The sequence below is a fragment of the Exserohilum turcica genome, assembly GCF_000359705.1.
Source record: "Exserohilum turcica Et28A unplaced genomic scaffold SETTUscaffold_9, whole genome shotgun sequence".
NCBI classification, from domain to species: domain Eukaryota; kingdom Fungi; phylum Ascomycota; class Dothideomycetes; order Pleosporales; family Pleosporaceae; genus Exserohilum; species Exserohilum turcicum.
The window spans coordinates 131005-152112 of record NW_007360310.1 but is presented as its reverse complement, the minus strand read 5'-3'; the positions used below and the strand labels follow the sequence as shown (position 1 = coordinate 152112).

General features: G+C 57.6%; 10 protein-coding genes across 10 annotated transcripts; 6 read left to right on the top strand and 4 right to left on the bottom strand.

The window, feature by feature from the left end:
- Positions 1-260: 260 nt before the first annotated feature.
- SETTUDRAFT_143625 (uncharacterized protein) lies at positions 261-1408 on the top strand (the record flags this gene model as incomplete). The annotated part of the gene is made up of 2 exons (XM_008033152.1): positions 261-347; positions 403-1408. The coding sequence occupies 2 exons, from the start codon at positions 261-263 to the stop codon at positions 1219-1221; spliced, it is 906 nt and encodes a 301-aa protein (XP_008031343.1). The 3' UTR covers positions 1222-1408.
- Positions 1409-1423: 15 nt separating this feature from the next.
- On the bottom strand, positions 1424-2289 carry SETTUDRAFT_123856 (uncharacterized protein). Its single transcript, XM_008033151.1, has one exon. It carries the CDS (start codon positions 2272-2274, stop codon positions 1657-1659), a length of 618 nt encoding a protein of 205 aa, XP_008031342.1. The 5' UTR covers positions 2275-2289; the 3' UTR covers positions 1424-1656.
- Positions 2290-2458: 169 nt separating this feature from the next.
- SETTUDRAFT_166162 (uncharacterized protein) lies at positions 2459-3548 on the top strand. The gene is made up of 4 exons (XM_008033150.1): positions 2459-2574; positions 2623-2641; positions 2692-3143; positions 3198-3548. The coding sequence occupies exons 1-4, from the start codon at positions 2572-2574 to the stop codon at positions 3339-3341; spliced, it is 618 nt and encodes a 205-aa protein (XP_008031341.1). The 5' UTR covers positions 2459-2571; the 3' UTR covers positions 3342-3548.
- Positions 3549-3849: 301 nt separating this feature from the next.
- On the top strand, positions 3850-5964 carry SETTUDRAFT_24209 (uncharacterized protein; the record flags this gene model as incomplete). The annotated part of the gene is made up of 1 exon (XM_008032964.1): positions 3850-5964. One exon carries the CDS (start codon positions 3850-3852, stop codon positions 5962-5964), a length of 2115 nt encoding a protein of 704 aa, XP_008031155.1.
- A 623-nt stretch (positions 5965-6587) lies between these two features.
- SETTUDRAFT_157690 (uncharacterized protein) lies at positions 6588-8081 on the top strand (the record flags this gene model as incomplete). The annotated part of the gene is made up of 3 exons (XM_008033149.1): positions 6588-6651; positions 6731-7003; positions 7102-8081. 3 exons carry the CDS (start codon positions 6588-6590, stop codon positions 8079-8081), a joined length of 1317 nt encoding a protein of 438 aa, XP_008031340.1.
- Positions 8082-8981: 900 nt separating this feature from the next.
- Positions 8982-9986, bottom strand: SETTUDRAFT_35618 (uncharacterized protein; the record flags this gene model as incomplete). Its single annotated transcript, XM_008033043.1, has 1 exon — positions 8982-9986. The coding sequence occupies one exon, from the start codon at positions 9984-9986 to the stop codon at positions 8982-8984; it is 1005 nt and encodes a 334-aa protein (XP_008031234.1).
- A 616-nt stretch (positions 9987-10602) lies between these two features.
- Positions 10603-13510, bottom strand: SETTUDRAFT_44606 (uncharacterized protein; the record flags this gene model as incomplete). Its single annotated transcript, XM_008033093.1, has 2 exons — positions 10603-12826; positions 12882-13510. 2 exons carry the CDS (start codon positions 13508-13510, stop codon positions 11062-11064), a joined length of 2394 nt encoding a protein of 797 aa, XP_008031284.1. The 3' UTR covers positions 10603-11061.
- Positions 13511-13954: 444 nt separating this feature from the next.
- SETTUDRAFT_100461 (uncharacterized protein) lies at positions 13955-14670 on the bottom strand (the record flags this gene model as incomplete). Its single annotated transcript, XM_008033148.1, has 2 exons — positions 13955-14295; positions 14349-14670. Coding segments are annotated over 2 exons (663 nt in total), but the record flags the coding sequence as incomplete, so codon positions are not given.
- Positions 14671-15779: 1109 nt separating this feature from the next.
- On the top strand, positions 15780-17549 carry SETTUDRAFT_44604 (uncharacterized protein; the record flags this gene model as incomplete). The annotated part of the gene is made up of 1 exon (XM_008033092.1): positions 15780-17549. One exon carries the CDS (start codon positions 15780-15782, stop codon positions 17127-17129), a length of 1350 nt encoding a protein of 449 aa, XP_008031283.1. The 3' UTR covers positions 17130-17549.
- A 1301-nt stretch (positions 17550-18850) lies between these two features.
- Positions 18851-20330, top strand: SETTUDRAFT_123837 (uncharacterized protein; the record flags this gene model as incomplete). Its single annotated transcript, XM_008033147.1, has 3 exons — positions 18851-19320; positions 19368-19730; positions 19794-20330. The coding sequence occupies 3 exons, from the start codon at positions 18851-18853 to the stop codon at positions 20017-20019; spliced, it is 1059 nt and encodes a 352-aa protein (XP_008031338.1). The 3' UTR covers positions 20020-20330.
- Between the last annotated feature and the right edge of the window lie 778 nt (positions 20331-21108).

Below are 21108 nucleotides of genomic sequence, written 5' to 3'. Positions count from 1 at the left end.
CTCCTGACCCACTAGGGTTGCTTTGGTCGTCGCCGTTGACTGTTTTGACTGTTTATTAGTGCCCAACGCACAGCGGAGAACCGCGGCTCCATATCCTGCCCACAAACAAGCCCCAGACTCCAGTCTCTGCCCTCGCCCAGCGCTCTGTTGCCTTGCCTCGATCGCGCCTCGCTCGTCGGCTACTCTCTAGCATTTCCACGCTGCCTTTCCTTCAAGTTACCCCTCATTGTGCCGACTTGTTGTTGAAAGACATGCAGCCCATGCTGCTCCACCACTGCTCCTGCACCTACGACACCCCCGTTTCCTTCAGCCCCTTTGCTTTTTCTCAGAACATCTCTTGCTCCCACGTAAGCCGTCACATCTCAAGTGCCAACACCGACTCCTACTAACCCTACGTCATAGTGTGGCGTAGTGTCCACGGGTATCAACGTCCAGGCCAAAGCACAAGAAGACGCAAACATGCAGCAGGACGAGCTGGCTAGGCTGTTCTCAGCCAATATGAGTCTGTCGCCGACCCATGTACCATCAGTCCAGCCCGTCCAACAGCCAGAGCCAGAGCCCGCCCCAAACCACATCGTCTATGCTTCACAGCATTACACCCACTCGTACCATGTTCCTCTCCGCAGTGCTTCGGAGCCGAGCCTAAAGACGCAGATGGACGCGTCGGAAATGGAAGCCGTGCTTCTGAGGAACAGCATAGACCCGTCTCTGCTCTTCCCTTCCCAGATCGATTTGTTCCGCAACGCAGATGATGACCAGCGCCTGCGCCTACTAGAACTATGGCGTATTTCGCCTCCTGCCGGGCGGCAGGGACACCCAGCAGGTGTCGACTACAACATGTCGAGGCAGCTCTACGACTGGCCCCCTACCAGCCTGGCACAGGAAGAAGCAATGGCGAAGCTGAGATTTGAGCGGCACCAGGCTGATGCCGCACAGAAGCAGCAAGAGTTAGAGCAGGTCATGGCTGCCGAGCCGTACATGGCTTCGGGCTATGAGATGATGGCCAGGCGTGAGTACGAAGAGTCGGCACGGGCCGAGAAGGCTCTCCAAGAGTCGAGCAGATACAACCCTGCCACAGATCCAGTCTACAAGACTGGCAACGGCCTTTGGGAGAAGAATGTCGGAAGTGTGGCTGACATGGAGAACAACTATGGTGCATTTGCCTACGCGCGAGAGTATGGCTTCCAAGCAGGCTTCGGAGACGAAGAAATGGTCATGTGAGGTACAGCCTTATTGGTGGCAGTCTTAGTCTCATGATATGTGAGTGGACGTGGGAGAGAGGAAGTGACGCTGCTGTACAGGGGGGATGTATGCATGCATAGATATAGTTTCCACGTTATACCCTGATTTAGTTAGTTGAACACCCCCACACACCTGTAGCATGCAAGGGCGGAGAGTGTTCAGGATGAGATAGATTTCTTCTGGAGGATACCCAGTTAGCAACTTTTTTTTTCAGCCTTCGAGTCCATGACGCCCATAGTTTCAATTCACATATACTACGCCGTGATAAGATGCCGCCCTCCGATACTTCATGATCGATGCGCCTGTTCTGCCTTTCCGCTAGGCCACTCATGTCTTCGGTGTGATGAAATAAATTCAATTCACATATACTACATGGATAAAAGGTCGCCCTCGGGCACTCGAGGGTCCATGGGCCTATTTGGCCTTTCCACTCGGCCACTTCTTCCAGCCTCTGCCGTGGCCCTTTTGCTTCCACTCTTGAATCAAAGCCGGCATGTTCAGCATGGCCTGTCTCCTCATCTCCAAGCGTCCCTTGAGCGTCCGTTCCCATAGCTTTCCCTTGACCTTTTGTCCCTCGCCCGTTCCCTTGACCTGCAGACCTCGTTCTACTCGCCGTCGCTCCTTCTCGCCAGGCTTCTTGATGGTCCACGGGAGGAGGTCGACAACACCATGCTCAGCGGCAAGCTTGACGAGGCTGGCTTGCTTGCGCAGCCCATAGGCAGGCGACTGCCACCGTCCGGTAACAAAGTTCTTGTGGGGGAGAAATGGATTTGGATAGGGAAGATTGTGCGCCTCGGGCGGGATGTCGGAGTTTGAGGGTGCGTTTGAGGGTATCGGCGTGGCGGCTGGCGCAGACGTCTCGCTCACGGAGGCATTGGCATTGGCATTGGGGCTGGTGCTCGCTGTCGCTGGTGATGTTGGAAGTCGAGATGCAAGGTCTGGAAACAGGGCGGGTGGTGGATATTTCTGGAAGAAGCGCAGCAGGCGCGGCGGCAGTGACTTTGCAATCTCGGCGGATTTCTGGGTGCTCATGGCGGGGTATCGTGTGCGGGTGCGAGCGCAGATGGCCAGGCGTGCGGGCATGAATATCAAAAGTCCCAATGCCAAGACGGGCTTAAGCTGCGAAGTAGCCTTGTCCAGGGTGGAGCTTGCTTCTCGCGCCCGCCGCGTACTGAGCTGCTACCTGCGTGTGTGCATCACATCACAACCACTCGCAGCAACACGTCTGCTCTCCACCTCCGACCGCGTATACCAAGACGGCCCTGCTGCTGTCGCTGTCTCCGAATTCTCCTCCACACCCCCGTCTAGCAACACATTACTCCCACCGCCATGGTAAGCTCCCCGCATCCCCCAGCCGCAGCATACAGCTAATCGCGGCAGTCGTCACCATTCTCAATAAGTACGCTTCTGCCAAAACAGTGCCGCATGCCCATCTAATAACCTCCACAGACGGCGGCGCCTGCGTGGCCATGGTGGGCAAGGACTGCGTAGCCATCGCCTGCGACCTCCGCCTCGGCATGCAAGCTCTCACCGTGTCCAACAACTTCCCCAAGATCTTCCAATACGGCGACGTATTCCTTGGTCTGACGGGCCTCGCCACCGACGTCTCGACCGTGTCCGACCTGTTCCGCTACAAGGTCAACATGTACCGTCTGCGCGAAGAGCGCAACATCAGCCCCCAGACCATGGCCAACCTCGTGAGCTCAAGTCTGTACGAGAAGCGCTTCGGCCCATACTTTATCAGCCCCGTAATTGCAGGCATCAACCAGACGACGGGAAAGCCGTTCATCTGCGGCTTCGACAGCATTGGGTGCATCGACTTTGCAAAGGACTTTATCGTGAGCGGTACAGCGAGCGACCAGTTGTTTGGTACATGCGAGGGGCTGTGGGAGCCGGATCTGGTGGGTGATGCTAGTGTTGTCCTGGCTCGCATCAATGACTAACGAGTGGTGCAGGGCCCAGAAGACCTCTTTGAGACCATTTCGCAGGCGCTGCTCAACGCCGTCGACCGAGACGCCCTCTCGGGTTGGGGCGCACACGTCTACATCATCGAGAAGGACAAGGTGACGAAGCGGTTACTCAAGGGCAGGCAGGATTGAGAGGGTGCATGGCACATGGTGGCATACAATGATGTTATGAGCTATGACGCATGTTAGGAGCGCCAGAAGGCGGACCAAGGGCTATAGCCAGATATGAGACTGCACTGCCCCAAGGCTAGTGTCAATCACCAAGGGTATCTGCCTCATGAGAGGACAAAGATAGCTCCGTAATCAAGCAGGTGCCTCCAATCAAAACCGTTGAGTGCAGCACTGTGAATAGTCGCGAGGTGAAGAGAGGCATGCAGGCTGGTCATGATCTAGGCTAGCCTTGCGTCGAGTGTGTTCAAGTACGATATTCAAGTATGAAGCTGCAGTATAGAAGTCGAGTAGGAAGCATGGCATCAGGATGGCCTGGCGGCTTATCGATTGCCCTGGCACGTGATCAGGTGTCGCCTTAGCGTGCCTGCAGATAAGTTCCCGGCGCTGCGCGACGCTCGGATTGGAATCAACTTTGCCTCGCAACGTACACGACGCTCGCAGCCACGGTAACCCAAGTACTCTGGACACGATGAATGCCGCTGCTCCATCCCGCAAGCAGCCACCGAGCATCGACGATATCCTCAAGGCCAAGCGCGAGAAAGAAGCTGCTGCTGCAAAGCCCAAGTTCATACCGAAGGCAGAGCGGGAACGGATCGCGCTCGAAAAGCGGCGAAAAGAGGTGGAAGAGGCGCAGAAAAGGCGAGAGGCGGCCAACGGCGGTGGCGCAGTATGGAAACCCTCGCAGGATGCGTCGATGCAAACGGGCGCATCATCTGTACCCGTCGGCCCACGATCGATGCGCGATGCGCCCACAGAGCCGTCGTCTATGCGAGATCGCAGGAACGGAGGAGACATGGCACCGCCGCCCCCGCCGTCTGAGAACCGAAAGAGCAAGCGACCGGCCGAGGACACTGAAGCGGCCATGATTAGGCAGCGATACATGGGCGCCGAGCAGAACCAGTCGACATTCTCCGCCAAGAAGAAGCGCAAGAGGACGACGGAGAAAAAGTTCAACTTTGAGTGGAACGAGGAGGAAGACACAAGCCACGACTACAACCCCATCTATCAGCAAAAGGCAGAAGCCAGCTTCTTTGGCCGCGGCCGACTGGGCGGCTTCTCCGAAGAGGTTACAGACAAGGCGACACAGAGAATGATCGAGGCCATCATCGAGCGAGACCCCGAGCACGGCAGAGAGAGGGCCGAACAAATGCTTGAAATGGAGAGGCGGCGCAAGGAGAAGGGCGGCCGCGCACAGCTTGACAAGCACTGGAGCGAGAAGAGGCTGGAGAACATGCGCGAGCGCGATTGGCGCATCTTCAAGGAGGACTTCAACATTGCTACCAAGGGAGGCTCGATACCAAATCCCATGCGCAACTGGGACGAGGCAGGCCTGCCGGAGAAACTCATGCGCATCGTGGACCGGGTCGGCTACACGGAGCCTTCGCCTATTCAGCGCGCAGCGATACCCATTGCGCTGCAGTGTCGCGATCTTATCGGTGTCGCTAGAACCGGTTCGGGTAAAACTGCTGCCTTTGTTCTACCACTTCTGGCCTACATCATGGAGATGCCTCCCCTCACAGCCGCTAATCGTCACGATGGGCCTTATGCGCTGATCCTTGCACCGACGCGTGAACTCGCACAGCAAATCGAGGTGGAAACACGCAAGTTTGCAGCGCCCCTAGGCTTCAACACGGCCGTTCTCGTTGGTGGTCACTCTATCGAAGAGCAATCGTTCCAGATGCGCGACGGTGCCGAGATCATCATCGCCACGCCTGGTCGTCTGGTCGACTGCATTGAGCGCCGAGTGCTTGTGCTCAGCCAATGTACCTATGTCATCATGGACGAGGCTGACAAGATGATTGACATGGGTTTCGAAGAGCCGGTCAACAAGATCTTGGAGGCGCTGCCTGTGAACAACGAGAAGCCTGACGATGAAAGCGTCGAGGATGCCAGTGCCATGCGGAGAGACATGTATCGGCAGACGATGATGTACACGGCTACCATGCCGCCCGCGCTGGAGCGGATTGCCAAGAAGTATCTGCGCCGTCCTGCCATTGTGACTGTTGGCAATGTGGGCGAGGCCACCGAGACGGTGGAGCAGCGAGCAGAGTTCATCCAGGGAGAGGAGAAGCGCAAGAAGCGACTACAGGAGATTCTGACGTCGGGCGAGTTTCCCGCGCCCATTATTGTCTTTGTCAACATCAAGCGCAACTGCGACGCCATTGCACGCGAGATCAAGCACATGGGCTTCTCGGCGGCCACGCTGCATGGTTCCAAGACGCAGGAACAGCGTGAGGCTGCGCTGGCGTCGCTCAAGTCTGGGCAGACGAGCGTGCTTGTTGCGACGGATCTGGCGGGTCGTGGTATCGACATCCAGGACGTGTCTCTGGTCATCAACTTCAACATGCCGACCAGCATCGAGAGCTACACGCACCGCATTGGGCGCACGGGTCGTCTGGGCGCCGACAAGCCTGGTGTTGCGATTACGTTCTGGGGCAACGAGGACGCGGACATTCTGTATGATCTCAAGCAGATTCTGATGAAGAGCCAGATCAGCAAGGTGCCCGAGGATCTGCGCAAGCACGAAGCAGCCCAGCAAAAGGGCAAGAAGCGGGGCGAGGTCATGGGCAAAAACATTACGTAGGCGCATGTCGAGGGCAAGTGAGGAGACGAGGCTGAATAGTAATAGTTAAGAAGCGTAACTGGCACTGGGCCGGTCGTCCGTGGCTGACTGCCGATCTGCCCTTACCCCAGACTGTCATGGCGCGGCTCGGCGAGTCAACCGCCCTGGCCCTGACTGACGCACACACACACACACACAGTTGCTGAGCATCATGCTCGTGCTCGGAAGACGTCCCCGCCTCGTGATTGAGAGAGCGAGCAGGCTTGCACCAAAGCGCCCGCCCTCGTTCCCCTAACGGCCCGGCTTTTGCACCAAAGCGCCCCGGCTCCCTCGCGATGCCTGCTTGCACGTCCCGCCACAAGGCACCGCCATGGTGCCGCACCCATGGACGCGAGCCCGCTCTTAACACATCAAGTGGGCCATTTTGATTCTGGCCCCATGTTGTTGTTGTCCTTGTCGTCGTTACAGTCGCTGTCGCTGTCGTTGTCGCTGTCGCTGCTGTCCATTTCATGTCGACGTTGACGGCGCCCCTGTCGTCGTCAGACGCCGCCAATTAAGGCTTCGCTATGGCGTTGCTTACCCTCTCTGCCTCCGCCTCCGCCTCCGCCTCTGCCAGCTTGGCCGCTACCGTTGCGTCTGCTGCCATGCCGGCTGAGACGACTCCGGCACAGGGCGCCCTCGACTCGGCCGGCGCAGGCATAACCGGAGGTCAGTCTGCTTTTTTTTTCTGCTTCTATACCTTCCAGAAACTAAACGAGGCCCGATCGAAGCTCACAGGCGGCAACAGGCTACACGGGCGACTCGCTCTCGCTCAAAATCATCATCGCCTTCTTTATCGGCCTCTCCCTCTACAATTCCGTTGAACTAATCGTCCTCTGCTTTGTCACGTTTCAACATTACCACGGCCTGTACTTTTGGTCGCTGGTCATCAGCTCCTTTGGCATCATACCGTATGCGCTGGGCTTTCTGCTCAAGTTCTTCCGCGTCTTGGACCCGCACCAAGACGAGGGCTATGTGGGTGTTGTTCTCCTCACTATTGGATGGTACTCCATGGTTACGGGTACGTTGGCTACCGCTCCGGCAGCGCTCAAGGGACAGCAAGAGGAAGAAGAAGAAGATTGCGGGTTGTACGGAACTGACAATGTACCTTGAACACAGGGCAATCCGTCGTCCTATGGTCGCGCCTTCACCTTGTTACGAACTCGCGCCAGGTCCTCCGCTGGACTCTGTACATGATCATCGGCGACGGTGTAATCCTCCACTCCATCACGACAGTCCTAACCTTTGGCTCAAACTCCAACACACTATCGCGCCCGACACTCGAACGCTTTGTACGTGGGTACTCGATCATGGAAAAGATTCAAATGGTCGGCTTCTTCCTACAGGAAACGATACTCTCGGTAATCTACATCAAAGAGACGATCCGGCTGCTCAAGCTCTCTGAAGCCGTCCAAGACGACACGCGCAGTTTCGACGACACGACGACAGTTGCAAACGGCCACTTGAAGCAAGCCAGCGTGCGGAAAACCATGTACCAGCTGATTGCCGTCAATGTGCTCATCATCATGATGGATCTGGCGCTGTTATCTGTCGAGTTCGCAAACCTGTACCTCATTGAGACGACGTTGAAGGGCGTCGTCTACAGTATCAAGCTCAAGCTCGAATTTGCAGTGCTAGGCAAGCTGATCCAGCTTGTGCGCGACCGCGCCGAGTCGGATCCGAGTTTAAGCGCGAATGGGTTTCCGGTTTCCAGTCCCGGGGCCACGACGGCGGCGCATTCCAACAGCATCAGCGTGCACAACTACCAGCACGCCAACGGCCATGGGAGCGCGATGCTGGAGCGGCGGAATAGGCTGTCGCTGGAAAAATGGAGTAGCCGAAAATCGCAGCAGACGGCCATGCACGACTTTGGCAAGCAAGGGCATGCCGGCAATAGTAGCAACGTCATGGCTGCGGGGGGGCTGCGGGGAGCGAGCAACACGACGAGTCATGATGGGACGGCATGCTGGGAAACTCGGGGCCCGGTGGAGGAGCAGGAGCGGTGGAAGCGGCGGCGGCGGAATAGCAGCCAGCAGCAGCACCAGGCGCGGCGGGGGAGTTGGATTGATTTGGAAATGGACAAGTATAATATTGGATAGCCGTCCATGTTTTTGCACTCTATGTTTGTTTGCAACTATATATATATATATACCCCCTTCTGTTGTGCATTTGTGTGATGCATATAATTGTGTCGATTGTAGAGAGGGAAGAAAAGAAAGAAAGAAAGAAAAAAATGCACAGAATACTCATGTTTACTTGCAGTATAAGCAGGACATGGCAAGGGGACACACATGTATGCATTGCCATGAACAGTGTGCTTGTGTGACTCGACTCGCTTGACTTGCTGGACATGACGAAAAAAAAAGGAAAAGTTTCGACTAGGAATACCATGCTTTGCTTCATATTCAAGTTTTTATTTTATTTTATTTTCTTTTCTTTTACAGAGAATACAACAAAGCCCACACACACATTAATCATCGTATTCTGGATGCTTGGGTATACGCCTCAAAGGACGTTTGTTCGACTCCCGCTGTTTCCCCCCTCTGTGTTTCCGTCGGGCATGGCCTTTTATTTTCCTTTTGGTTGTTTCCTTGTTTCTCCTTGTCTGTGTGACAGTCTCTGAACATGTTTGTGACTTTACAGCTGTATGTTGGTGTATCGCAGCTTTTGAATAGAGTGCAAGCAATTCTGTTGGTTGATGATGAATATGAAGAGAGAGAGAGAGAGAGAGAGAGAGAAAAAACTCCGTGAATTCGCCAGACCAGTCCGCCGGCCGCTGATGAAGATGGAGATGAAAAGTAATAGAAGAAGACGACGACGACGAATAAAGTTGATATGGAGAGCAAGAGAGAGAGAGAGAGAGAGAGAGAGAGAAGAAGAAGAAGAAGAAAAGGCATTATCCTGCAGTCCCAAGTAATACCGTCCGTCATGCCAGTCTTGGAGAACGTCAATCATGCCAGGCCAGGTGAAGATATCATTATAGTCCAAGTGGACAAGATTTAATCATCGGCATCGTATTCTGCCTGGTTGGGCAACTTGGGCCCGTCCTTGCGAATGGGAATCTTGATGCCTTGCTGTGCAAAGCATTTGCTCAAGGGAGTGCTCTCAATGACACCGGGGAACTTCTTGGCCGAGTAAACGGTAAAGGCTTCGGAAAAGCTTACGGCCAGGCATTTGCCCTTGCCACGGGTGGGACCGTCATTCGAGACGGTGGCATTTGTGCCGTCGCCGGCGCCAATGTCGAAGAGAAAGAGCTTGAGGCGAAAGGTGCCTTCTGTGCGGACGCTGAGGTCTTGTAGGACAAACCAGAAGCCGGGCTTGTTGTTGATATCATTAAGACGGCAGGCATTGACGGCGTTCATGCCAATGAGGTTGCGCGTGTGATTGGAGCTCATGGGGGTGGCAGGGATCATGGAGGACTGGGTGGGCGTCTGGGCGTAGGGGGCAGCGGGGTACTGCTGGTAGCTGGGCGTCGGGGGTTGGGGATAGTACTGGGCGACGGGCACGGGGGTGTGGCCGTAGGCGGGCGGCATCTGCTGGGGCTGCATCTGTTGGCGGTATGGCTGGGGGTCGTATGCGGGAATGGTCGTGGCAACGTAGTGACTGCGCTCGGGGGGCGGGGGGTACGAGGTGGTGGTGCTGCTGCTGATGGACACGGTGGGCGCGGCGCTGCTGTGGCGCACGAGATTGACGGCCGACTGGCCCGACTCGTTCCAGAGATCGACCATGAGGACGAAGTAGGTGCTATCGATGTCGTTAAAGTCGAGCTCGCGACCCGTTTCATCGTAGACGACGAGGCGGATGCAGGGCGGAGGGGTAATGGGGCGGCGGTCCTTGTCGCCAAAGCCGCACATGCGAGCGCGGATGGGCTGCTGCTCGACCGACAGCTCGTACTTGCGCTCTGGTCTGCGCGGAGGGTAGGCAGGCTGGGCGACGGTTTCAGGGCGTGCGGTGCCGATGCGGCTGGGGTGATGGCCTGGATAGTGAGCCATGCTGGCGGCCATGGTGGAGCGCGCGGGTCCGCGGCAGTCGGGCGGGAGGGCCGAATAGGCGGCAGGCAGGCAAGCCGAATTGGCGGCGGCGTGGCGCGGGAGTGGCAGCGAGGGGGGAGGAGGAGGGTGGTGTGGTGTGGTGTGGTGTGGTGTGTGGTGTGTAGTGTTGTGGGTGGATGGGAGGGGGGGGGGAACAAAGGCGAGAGCGAGCAAAGGCCCTGGGTTTATTTTGTATAGAGCGACTTGCAAGCAGCCGCATCACGTGACGGCCATGGGCCCACACGCGCACACACACGCACACACACACGCCCGCCGCTGCAGCCTCCTGTGGGATTGCGCGCCACGGCCGGGGCCAAGGATAGCGCGTGGATTGGCAAAGGCGTGCATGCACATGCACATGGGCAGAGGCAGAGGCGGGCTGGGATCAGCAAAAGAGCGTGCATTGCATACACAGAGTCGTCGTGGTCGGTGGTGGCGTCCCGGCCAGCTGGGGGGGTTCGCGGGAGCTAATGCTAAGGCACATGTGCATGCACAGTCACAGAGTCCCGTCGCTGTGGTCCGCCCCAGTCCGTCCGTCCGTCTTCACCCACGGCTCGCTCGCCCTCGATCCATCCATCGATCCATCCATCCATTCCATACTCTATGCTTGTCCTTGTTTTGCTTCTTGTTGTCCTTGTCGTCCTTGTGCTTGTCATCGTCGTCGCAGCCGGCCTGCTTCGATTCGTCTACTCATGCCTATCCAGCCCGCACGCATACACACACACACACACACACACACACAACAGAACCCTCTCCGTCTCTCTCTCACTCTCTCACGCCCACAGCAAAACTCTACTCCCCAACCACCCCCCTCGTGTCCCGCCATACGTCACTCGACTGCTTCACCGCTTCCCCCAACGCGCACTGCTGTCATCATCACCGATTGTGCACTGTTGTCATCGCCCATGTGCTGCGCATCACATCTGCTTTTTTGCTTTTTTCCCTCCATCCTCTCCTCTCCTCTCCTCTCCTCTCGTGCCCGTGCGCCGTCCTTTGCTTTTGGCTCCCCCAATGACGGCGGCACAGGTATATGCCCACGGCTAGCCATCTAGCCCCACTGGAACAGCGTCTGCTTCTTGCCCTTGTTGCCCTTCTTCTTGCCTGCTGCTGCGCTGGCATCTTCGAGTGCCGGCGTCGTTGCCCCGCTGTTGGCCCCAGACCCAGACCCAGTCCCAGACCCAGTCCCGGAACCCCATGCATTCACCACGGGCGTGTTCCGCCCACTATTGTCTCGCCGCAGCCCGTTGCCTGTGTACCCGGGGCTGAAGATGGTGCTCGTCGGTTTAGCCGCCGCTGGTAGGGCCGGGAACCCATCTGCCAGGCTGGCCTTTTGCGTCACCTGCATCGATGACGCACCCCCACCCCGTCCTGATGACGCTGCCACTGCCCGACGTGCGCCAGACCCAGACGACGACGGCGACGGCGACGATGCTGCCCATGCCGTCTGTCCAGGCTTGGCTCCAACCCGCCCGCCCGGTGTCGGCAGCGCAGGAAACGCATTGCTCGACGACCCAGACAACCAGCTGGCCTGCTGGTTGGCCGTTGACCGCGACGACTGCGCTGTTGAGCTCTTGAGCTTGAGCACACGCGACCCTCCGCGAGCCGTCGACGCCCCGCTCAACGCCTGCTCTGTAGCTGTCCCAGGCAGCGATGGATAGTCCTCGTTGATGGCCTTCCAGTCGTTCCACGCCTTGAGCAGTGCCTCGCGCTTCGTCGCAATCTCAAAAATATCCGCCAGCTCCTTGACCAGCTTGCCCATTTCCCGCGAGTCGGCGTCAAACAGTGCAAAGAAGCCCTCGATGAGCTGTGCCGCCGACGTGTGCGAGTTGCGGTACGCTGATACTGCCGTCCTGAACTCTTGGAGCTTGACTTGGCTGTGCCCCAGCATATTGGCTGCACGTTCCGTGACGGCGTTGTGGCGCAGTAGCCGGGCCTGCTCTTGCGGCGTCTGGGCTACTGTACCCGCTGCTGGTGCTGCTGCTGGCGCTGCTGGCGTGTCTATGCTCTGTTGGCTCATACCATTCGTCGTGTCCCCCGTCGCTCCCGCGCCTGCTCCTGGACGCGAGGCTGTCACGGTACGAGGCTCTGCGCCACTCGGCGGCGGCCTGGCCGCAAACGCTTCTCCGGGCGTAGGCGCCGTGAGCTGGCCCCCAAAGGCTCGTCCCGTGATCGAATGGGCGTTCTGGACCTCTCTCTGCCGCTGGTACGCAAGTTCAGCTCTGCTCAACGGCTGTGCAGACGACGCGGGCACTGGCTCTGCATTGGGATCCCGTCCTCGCCCACGTCCTCGCCCACCCTCGCGCCTCTGATCGTTCCGCCTGCTGCTGCCTGCGCCCTGCTCATGCGGGGCTCTGATCTGAAACCCAGACATGTCGACTCTCCGCGCATCTCGCAACGCATCCTTGGACAGCCCATTGGGATGCACCTCGAGCTGGTGTGCTTTGAGATCCATTTCCGAGTCGAACACGACAAACTTCTTTTCCAGGCACTCGCTGTCGGGGCACAGAAAGTGGTCTTTGCGGAAGTGCATCTCGAGCGAGTCGTAGTTGACGTAGTACTGCTGCTTGCGGCTGCCGCCCTCTCGCCGGTCGCAGATGTGACACCGCTCGTGCTTGTCTCGGCAGTGGGCGTAGAGCTCGTCGTCTCCGTAGAAGCGCTGTCTGCAGAAACCACACTCGGGATGTCCCTTGAACCCGCTCTGGTCAATGGCGCCAGGGTTGTCGTCGCCAAACTTCTGGTGCTTCCGCAGATCTGCCGCCGTGAAGAGCTCGTGCTCGTGCGTGAAGACCTTTTTGTTGCGTGTGCAGAGGTCGCTGCAGAGACAGAGTCAGTCGACTGCACCACACCAGAGGCGCCCATGATACATACCACATCATCTTGGAATGCGCCGTCTTGACATGGCGGTGCAGATCCGGCCACCCCAGGCAGGCAACGTCGCACTCGCCATCTGGGCAGTTGTACTGGAGCAGCAGCCGCGTGTCCTCAAACACGGCCTCGTTCTCAAAGTGGATGCCCAGCGTGTCGTCCGACTTGTAAAAGTCCGTCTGTGCAAAGCTCTCGTATTTCTTTTCCGCGTCGTCGCTCAGGATGACGTGGTCCGACTCGGTTCTGCAGTGTGCGCACGCCTTTGTCTTGTACAGGGCGCGCATGCGGATGGAGCAAATGTGGCATGTCCGGTGGTTGCAGGGCGCAATGGCCGTGTGCTGTACGGGCGAGGCGCAGATGAAGCACACGTCGCCATCGCCGTCGCTGTCGCCGTCAACATCTGCCTCTTCGCCGCGTGGTTGTGCTGGGGCGGCTGGCTCGACTGCTGGTGCTTTTCCCTTGTCCTGTGCCGATGCGCCGCCGCCGCCGCCGCCTCTGCTGCCGCGCCCTCGTCCTCGCCCTCGTCCCGGAGAGCCATCGTGTCCGCCTCTCGCGCGCCCGCGCCCTCTTCCGCCCCGCCGTGGCGGGCCCGTTGCAGCTTGTGCATTGTCCTGAGCGCCCGTCGAAGCCATGGCGGGGTCTATGCTGGCTGGTGGAGTAATGTCTGCGATTGTATGTCTAATGGTACGTGTCTAATGGTGCGAGTGTGAATGGTGCGTGTCTAGTGCGTGCCTGTGGTCGGGAGGAGAAGCGACATCAGGCCGGCGAGGCGTCTTGGATACATATGCACCGTTGGGGTGTAAGTAGAGGGAGCGTCTGGCCAAAGCTGTGCCAATGACGCTGTTGCAAGCGAATTCCAGCCACCGAGCGGGCCCATGCACATGCACATGCGCCCCCGACATGACTCAAACAGTGGCGCAGTAAATGAGTCGATATGACATGCGGCAAACTATCCCATGCCCGCAGTGCTGGTGCAGTACATTCCGTGCTACTAGGTGTATGTCGCCGTGTGGCATACAAGGCGGCCGGGATTTCGGATTGCCCCCGGTGCGCCATTGTCATGGCCCGCAAGCCCATCATACCAGCTCGCGCAAGCCCTGCTCTTCTTCGTCAAATTCATCGCCGTACAGCATCTTCAGCATCTGCACAAATTCCTCTCCGCCGCCCCCGCCGCCTACATTCTGCTTGAACCATCCCTGCATGACGAGAATCTGGTCCGTGAACCTATCTGCATCCATCCGAGCCTGTTGCGTGGCAGCCGCCTTCTTGTCCAGTTCAACCGGGTCCTGCTCGCTATACGCGCCCAGCTCTTGTCGCAGTGCCTCCACCTCCTTGACCAGCTCCGCGTGCTTCGTCATGAGTGCTTTGCGATCCGCGCCTGAGCAGTTAGCGTGGCGCTGCGTCTCCCGTCGCTCGACTCACCAGGCTCCATCAGCATGTCGTCGTCGTCGGCACGAGCTGCTCCGGCACTTTCCACCTTTGCCTCGAGCTCCGCAACCACGGCGCTGGCCTTGGCATGCTCTTCCTGCGCCTTTTGCAGAGCAGCCTCTTTGGCCTTTTTCTCGTCGGCCGGAAAGCTCCAGTACCAGTTTCCACTGCCTATCTTCTCTACTCGGATCTTGTTGTCATCCGAAAGCGCTTGCAGGTAGTCTTTGACCTGCATGCCATTGATGGATGATACCTGGGGCAGCGTTTTCTCAAGGTCCTTGATGCTGTGTGCCTGGGCTGTTTTGTGAAACCACGCCAGGATCGAAGCTGCCTTTTGCGGATTGGGTTGAATCTTGGGTGCCTGGACATGTTAGTGTGGTCTGGCATGAGCGCCCATAGACTGACCATGGCTGACCGGCGATCGTGCAAGCAAGTGAGGTAAGGAATAAGAAACAAGGGCAGTGTTGGATGTGAGGTGCATACCAGACTCCCTTGCTCGGAAAGCACGCCAAGTAGTGATCAAACGAGGAAGGCACGAACCACGTTCACAGCGAACCCGGTCGGCCTCCTCTAATACATGCTTTGAATGCTCACACTGAGCCATACAGGGATACGGACTTCACTTCTTTGCTCGTCTTGCAGCCTTCGTCCATTTGTCCCGCCGAGCCTTTGTCGTTTTCTTCTTTTCTTCACCCGCCTCTGTCAAGGCCAAGTCACCCGTTTCGCCCAGCACACCACGCACCGTTTCTTCCATCAGAATACACATGGCAAGCAGTGCACTCTCGTTCATGTGTCTCCACGCTTCTGGCCTACGCCGAAACACGCTTCTTACAGTGAATTTCGAAATGTAGGCATGAATCGCCATTGCAAGGCTTCCACTGGGTAGGCGCCGGTCTGCAGGTAGCTTCCGATGCGCGGGGTAGTAGTCATCCTCTTCGTACCGCACTGGCGCATTCTTGCGCTTGAACAGGACCTCATCCGGCCGTAGTCGCTTCTTCGACGGTCTTGCGCTCCGAACATTGCCCACCAAACCGTGTCGTGTGACTTTGCCTGGGATTTGGTTAGACTAACTAGCTAGCTAATCGGAAAGCCATGTCTTACCCTTGACAGCATCATAAAGGTTGGCTCTTCGCTTCCGTCCCTTTGGTCCTTTCGGTGCAGGCGCTTTGCGCTTGGCCATGAGATGGAGATGCGTAATACAATTGTTTTGTCTAGTTGACGATCAAGTCTAGCAGAGATGCAAGCCGCTTCTGGGCATTTCCAAGCTGATAGTTGAGAAGTGGTTGAGAGAGGTGAGCCGACTGGACTTGACGGCACAGGTTATTATCTAATCACGTCGCGCGTTGGTCTTGGCGTGAATCTAATGCTGACCTAACCCAGATTTGGCCTCACTAGCGCGCCACGCTAGCTTCAGGCAACAACGTCATATCCTCACTCTCACCACCACCACCACCACAAAGCATGTAGTCGCATATGCACAACCAACACGTGCTCGACCGCGCGTACGGCTTCATTCCCCACCATGTTCTCAAGCGCGCTTGTGCCTCACATCTCGTCTACGCGATACAGGCATGCTCCGCCATCACGTTTAGCCAGCACCTGCCCGCGCCCCATGACCCGCACGAGCGCATACCCGCCCATGTCTCGGGCGTGAATGCGCTGACCATTGACAAGTTCGAAGGGCGGTATCTTCTCTCTGCAGGTGCCGATAGCTCCATTGCCATATGGGATCTTGAAGCGCAGACAAGTGCGACCGAAGCCGGGGCGACGTATCTGCCTCTGACGGCGGTGAAGAAGACGAGCAAAGCACACAAGCTGGGCATTACGCAGATACAGTTCTACCCATTTGACTCGCTTGCGTTTCTCACGTCATCGTACGACCACACGGTGAAGCTCTACTCGAGCGAAACGCTCGCCGCGTCTGCATCGTTCGACTTGGACTCGGTTGTGTACAACATTGCGCTATCGCCAATCGCCTCGCATCTGCTCGTCGCATGCGCCACGCAGTACCCAAACGTACGTCTTGTGGACCTTCGATCTGGCGCGACGACACATAGTCTGGCGGGTCATTCTGGCGCTGTCCTTTCTACAGCATGGAGCCCAGTCCGCGAACACATTCTCGCCAGCGGAGCTACAGACGGCACGGTGCGCTTCTGGGATGTGCGTCGTAGCGTCGGTGAGGTGGGACTGCTTGATCTCGAAGACACGGTTGGTCTCGGAAACCATTCCTCGTCGTATTCGCGCAGCCAGACGATGAAGCAAGCGCATCGGGGACCTGTAAATGGGCTTTTGTGGACAGAAGACGGCAGACATTTGGTTAGCTGCGGCCACGATGCGCGTATCCGCGTTTGGGACACGGGCACAAGTGCCAACACGCTCGCAAACTTTGGGCCCATGGTCAGGAATAGCGGACTCTCTCCGCGCATGCCCGTCTTGGCTCCAGCACAGTACCTCCAGCCGAGCGCCGACGTCCTCTTCTACCCCAACGAGTCTGAAATTCTCGCCTACGAGCTCTTTGATGGCAAGCTAATACGGCGTCTGCGTCGCTCGCAGACGGCGATGGCGGCGCAGCGCAACGCGGGCAAAGACAAAATCACCAGTCTGGCCTGGCGCGCCCATGACGTTGAGATGTATTCGGGGCATGCAGACGGCAGTGTTGCGGCGTGGAAGGCGTGGACAGAAGAGGATGTCGAGGTAGAGGAGGAGGAGGAGAGGGAAAGAGAGGAGAGAGAGGGCGAAAAGAAGAGAAAGCGGGGCGTCTTGGACGAGATTTACCAGGGCTTGACGAAGAAGAGTGGGAGGTTTGGCAGTACGGAAGTGTAGTTGCAATGGTTGCAATTCTTGTGGCTATGTCAAGCGTAGTTATTGTAGCAGCATGTCATTCGGAGCATACATGACAATGACTTTGTTGGTGGGCGTCAAAGCGTAACAGGAAAATAGGAATACACGTAATAGAAAAAAAAAGACATGAACAGGATGCTATGGCGAGCCGAACTGGGGCAAGCGAGCGGGAACAAAGTCGTCTCCAACGGTGTTGCTTGGCCCACTTTGCCCATGGTCACTCGCATCAACTGGAAAAGATGTAGTGCCCGGCATAGGCTGCGCATGCACGCGGGCAGGCAGCGGGACGGCATCGTGTCGTGGGGCATTGTGCTCACTCGTCGCGGACGGCGAGCGTATCAAGGGCGACACGGTGGACTGCAACGTCGACATTTGGGCGGGGTCCTTGGTCTTTCTGTCGACATTTTTTTCTTGCAACAGGCGCAGGCCGTCTTCTCCTCCTTGATGCTCTTCTCCGGCTGGGTGCTCTTCTTGGTGGAGCTCGTCGGGCGTGGTGCGTGTCGATGTGCGAGAGCCGCCGGGTCGCTTGCTCTTGGTGGAGCGCGGGCGGCTGCTGGCGCTGTCGTCGTTGTACTGGCCGGTGGAGCGGCGTTCGAGCGAGATTGTGAATTCGTCGTCGAGGGGCACGGCGTCTTCGAGCTCGTCTTCGCTGGGGAAGATGTCGCCGCGGGAGCTGAGCGAGTCGGTCGTGTGGCCCGAGGTGCGCGTGTCGCTTCGCTGCCTGCGATGGCCCTTGTTCTCGGGCGCGTGTGCCTCGTGGTCGCCGTCGCCGTCCATCAGCGGCTGGTGGTGCTCGTGGTGGTGCTCCAGGCTGCGTCGCGCGGCGCCTGGATGCTCCGTCAGGTCGGCGGCCGAGGGCTTGTATCGCAGGCCGCGCGCGCCCATCCTGAAGGGCAGCCGGCCGAGGAAGCCAAAGTACGACGAGCTCGGGATCAGCGTGGGGTCCTGGGCAGCGTCGCGCGGCAGCGTCGCGCTGGAGCGTCGCGGCGTGTTGTAGCGGGCATCGCGGTTGCGCTGGCCGTAGCTCATTGCGCGCTGGCGGCCGGGCTGGGCGGTTGCGCCATAGCCGGCAGAGGCGCCCAGGAAGCGCTCGAGATTGTCGCTGCCCCAGCCCAGCAGGCCGTCGCCCTCGTCGGCGTCGTCCCAGTCGTCGTAGAAGTCGAAGCTCGACTCTGCCCGCCCGCGCGAGCGCCCTCGATGGCGCCGCCGGTCGTGGGCCGCCGGCAGGCAGGGCGCCGTGCACGCTGCCACGCACTGCGTGACCGACGCGAAGCACGGGTCGATGTAGCGCTGCGTGAAGCCGTAGATGTTCTCCTGCGCCGTGTCATTGGCGTGCTCGAGGTTCTCGGTGATGTGCTGCAGCGTGCGGTTCCATCGCGGGTCGCTGCGACGATACATGATGACGGCGATGACGCTTACGGGCCAAGGGTGAAGGAGATGGATGTGCGGGGCCCACGGCCCATGGACTCGCAACGGGCGGCCGCGCCTTTGCTCTCTCTTTCTCTTCTCGTTCTCGCTCTCGTTCTCTTTCTTGCTCTCTCTCTCTCTCTCTCACTCACTCATTCACCCACAGTCCGGACAATGGCAACGGGCGCTGGTGTCGGGATCAATGCGGCTCGGCTGGCGTCCCCAGACGGCGACGGCGACGTCCCCAGCCCAGCCCAGCCCAGCCCAGCCATCCATCCCTGTCCATTCACTCCGCCATGCGCTACATCCGCCTCCTCAAACCCCCGCGCATCGCCCGACACAAAACCTCCCACCGCCACGAGCTGCGCTGCCTCGCCACACTCACCTCCGACCTCGGCGATTCGTTTCTGCCCCATGACGTGCAGCTCTCAGCCGAGCTTCTGCTGGCCCACGGCCATGTGCTGGTCTGGCGGACGGTGCAATGGACGAGCGGCATGCGCAGCCTGTCCATAGCCATTCCCCTGCCCCAAGCCCTCGCCCCCTCTTCGCTGCTGCGGGTCAGAATCGGTGCAGAGCCCCACAAACTCCACGACGAATACTCAGCCCTTGCCGAAAAAGATGCGTGCGGCGTCGTCTCGGCGTGGAGTGCGCCCTTTGCACTGCATGCTGGGGCGGAAAAGCTGGTTGAGCGACGCTTCAAGCTCTCCGACGACTCGACCCTGAGCATCTGGGAGGAGACGGGAGAAAGCATCGCTCGCCATCTGTGGTATTTCTCGTCACATGGGCTTTGCATAGCCAACTGACGTCGGTTAGGGATGCTGGCATCACTCTCGCCTGTCACGTAGCACACGTCAAAGACGCCAACACTGAGCTATCCCGTGTCTTGTTTCCCTCCAGACCAACCTCTCCCACCATTCTCGAACTGGGAACTGGCTGCGGAATCGTTGGCATCGCGCTGGCCCAGACTCTCTGCCACGCCAGCGTCCTCCTGACCGACCTGCCCGAAGCCAGGGAAATCGTCCAGCGAAACATTGACCAGGCGTCCGTAGCAGAAGGCGCCTCGCTCAAGTTCCTCGAGCTGGACTGGGACGCAGAATTGCCGCATCAACTACAGAATCCTTCCCGCCCGCTCCATCTCGTCCTCGCAGCCGACTGCACATACAATGCAGACAGCAGGTACATACATACACGCCCCCTGCGCATCCATGAATCAGCCATCTAACTACCTGGACGCACCAGCCCAGCACTAGTCGCCACTCTCTCCCGTCTCACCACGTCCAGCCCCGCTGCCACAATCGCCATTGCCATGAAGATGCGGCACTCCAGCGAGCAGGTCTTCTTCCACCTCATGGCTGACGCAGGCTTCGTCGAGACTGCAAAACTCGACTTTCTGCTTCCAGGCGACGTGGAGCTTGGCGAGGAAACCGTGCATCTGCATGTTTATAAGAAGACCGTTTTAACATGACAACGGGATCCCGGGTATGCCACGTTGGACGCTATGATTTTGAGTTTTATAAGGTCGACGTTGTGATAAGATGCAGGCAGGGAAGACCCCGTACCGCTAGGTATGTTTCCCGGGGCAAATCTCCGCAGTGCATCATGGACAGTCTTGCTGTTACGTGGAGAATGCAATACCTACAGTACGTCAGCAAATCTGGACAATGGAAACAGCCATCCAACCTGTAGTTGCAGGCATGTCTACACTATACTTGCTCCAATCTATACAAGATAAGATGTGTACCCTCGGCCGCATCTTGCAACCCGCCAAGCCGCTTACCCTCCACCATGCTTACTGACAACATATCAAGCTTACCCGCCCAGACCACGCCACGCCACCCCGCGCCACACCACAACCGTTTCTTATTAGGCGCATGCCCTAGGGCGGCGGTTAAACAACCTACCGATAATTTGTTATTTAACCTACCTATAAGCCCGCTAAGCTAGGGGGCTACATTAGCGCTGCGATATTTAAACTATATAAAGTTAGTACTATAATATAATAACTTAGCGCTAGTTATATAACCAATTAAGTAACTAAATAGGTGCTATCTAGTATAAAAGCTTAGTATTTTATTTTAGGCAAGCTAGTAGCCCTTAAAGCACTTATACTATTACTATATAACGCGTAACGTATTCCATCACCGAGCGGGCCACATCACCAAGTGTGCCACTTTTTCTTGGCATCACGAACTTCACGTACGAAAGATAATGCCCTAATAATAGAACGCGATATTAACTTAGTAAGAAGGTAGGCTTACTTTAGCTGTTTAGGCCTATTGTATAGGCCAGTTTAAGAGCATTTAACGCGCTGCAGCAGCCTATAACGTCTATTATTAGCAGATCTCTTAGCAGCTTTAAGGAATCACCTTTTAACCTATAACACAGCTAGATTGCTAGAAGCTAACTAAGTCTAAAGAGCAAACTATCGTACGATATATTCTTATCCTAGACTTGTGTAACGGCGCAGGTAAGGCAGGTCGGATCTGTTTCGGTCGTAGGATCACTCAGAGGCATATGGGAGTGCGTGGGGATCACAAAGAGCCTAGATTACAAC

Excerpts from the sequence above, each read along its gene's own strand:
- SETTUDRAFT_166162 (XM_008033150.1), top strand. Across the intron at positions 3,144-3,197 it reads GGCTGTGGGAGCCGGATCTG|GGCCCAGAAGACCTCTTTGA; the intron begins GTGGGTGATGCT and ends CGAGTGGTGCAG.
- SETTUDRAFT_123856 (XM_008033151.1), bottom strand. The coding sequence starts at position 2,274 with ATGAGCACCCAGAAATCCGCCGAGATTGCAAAGTCACTGCCGCCGCGC.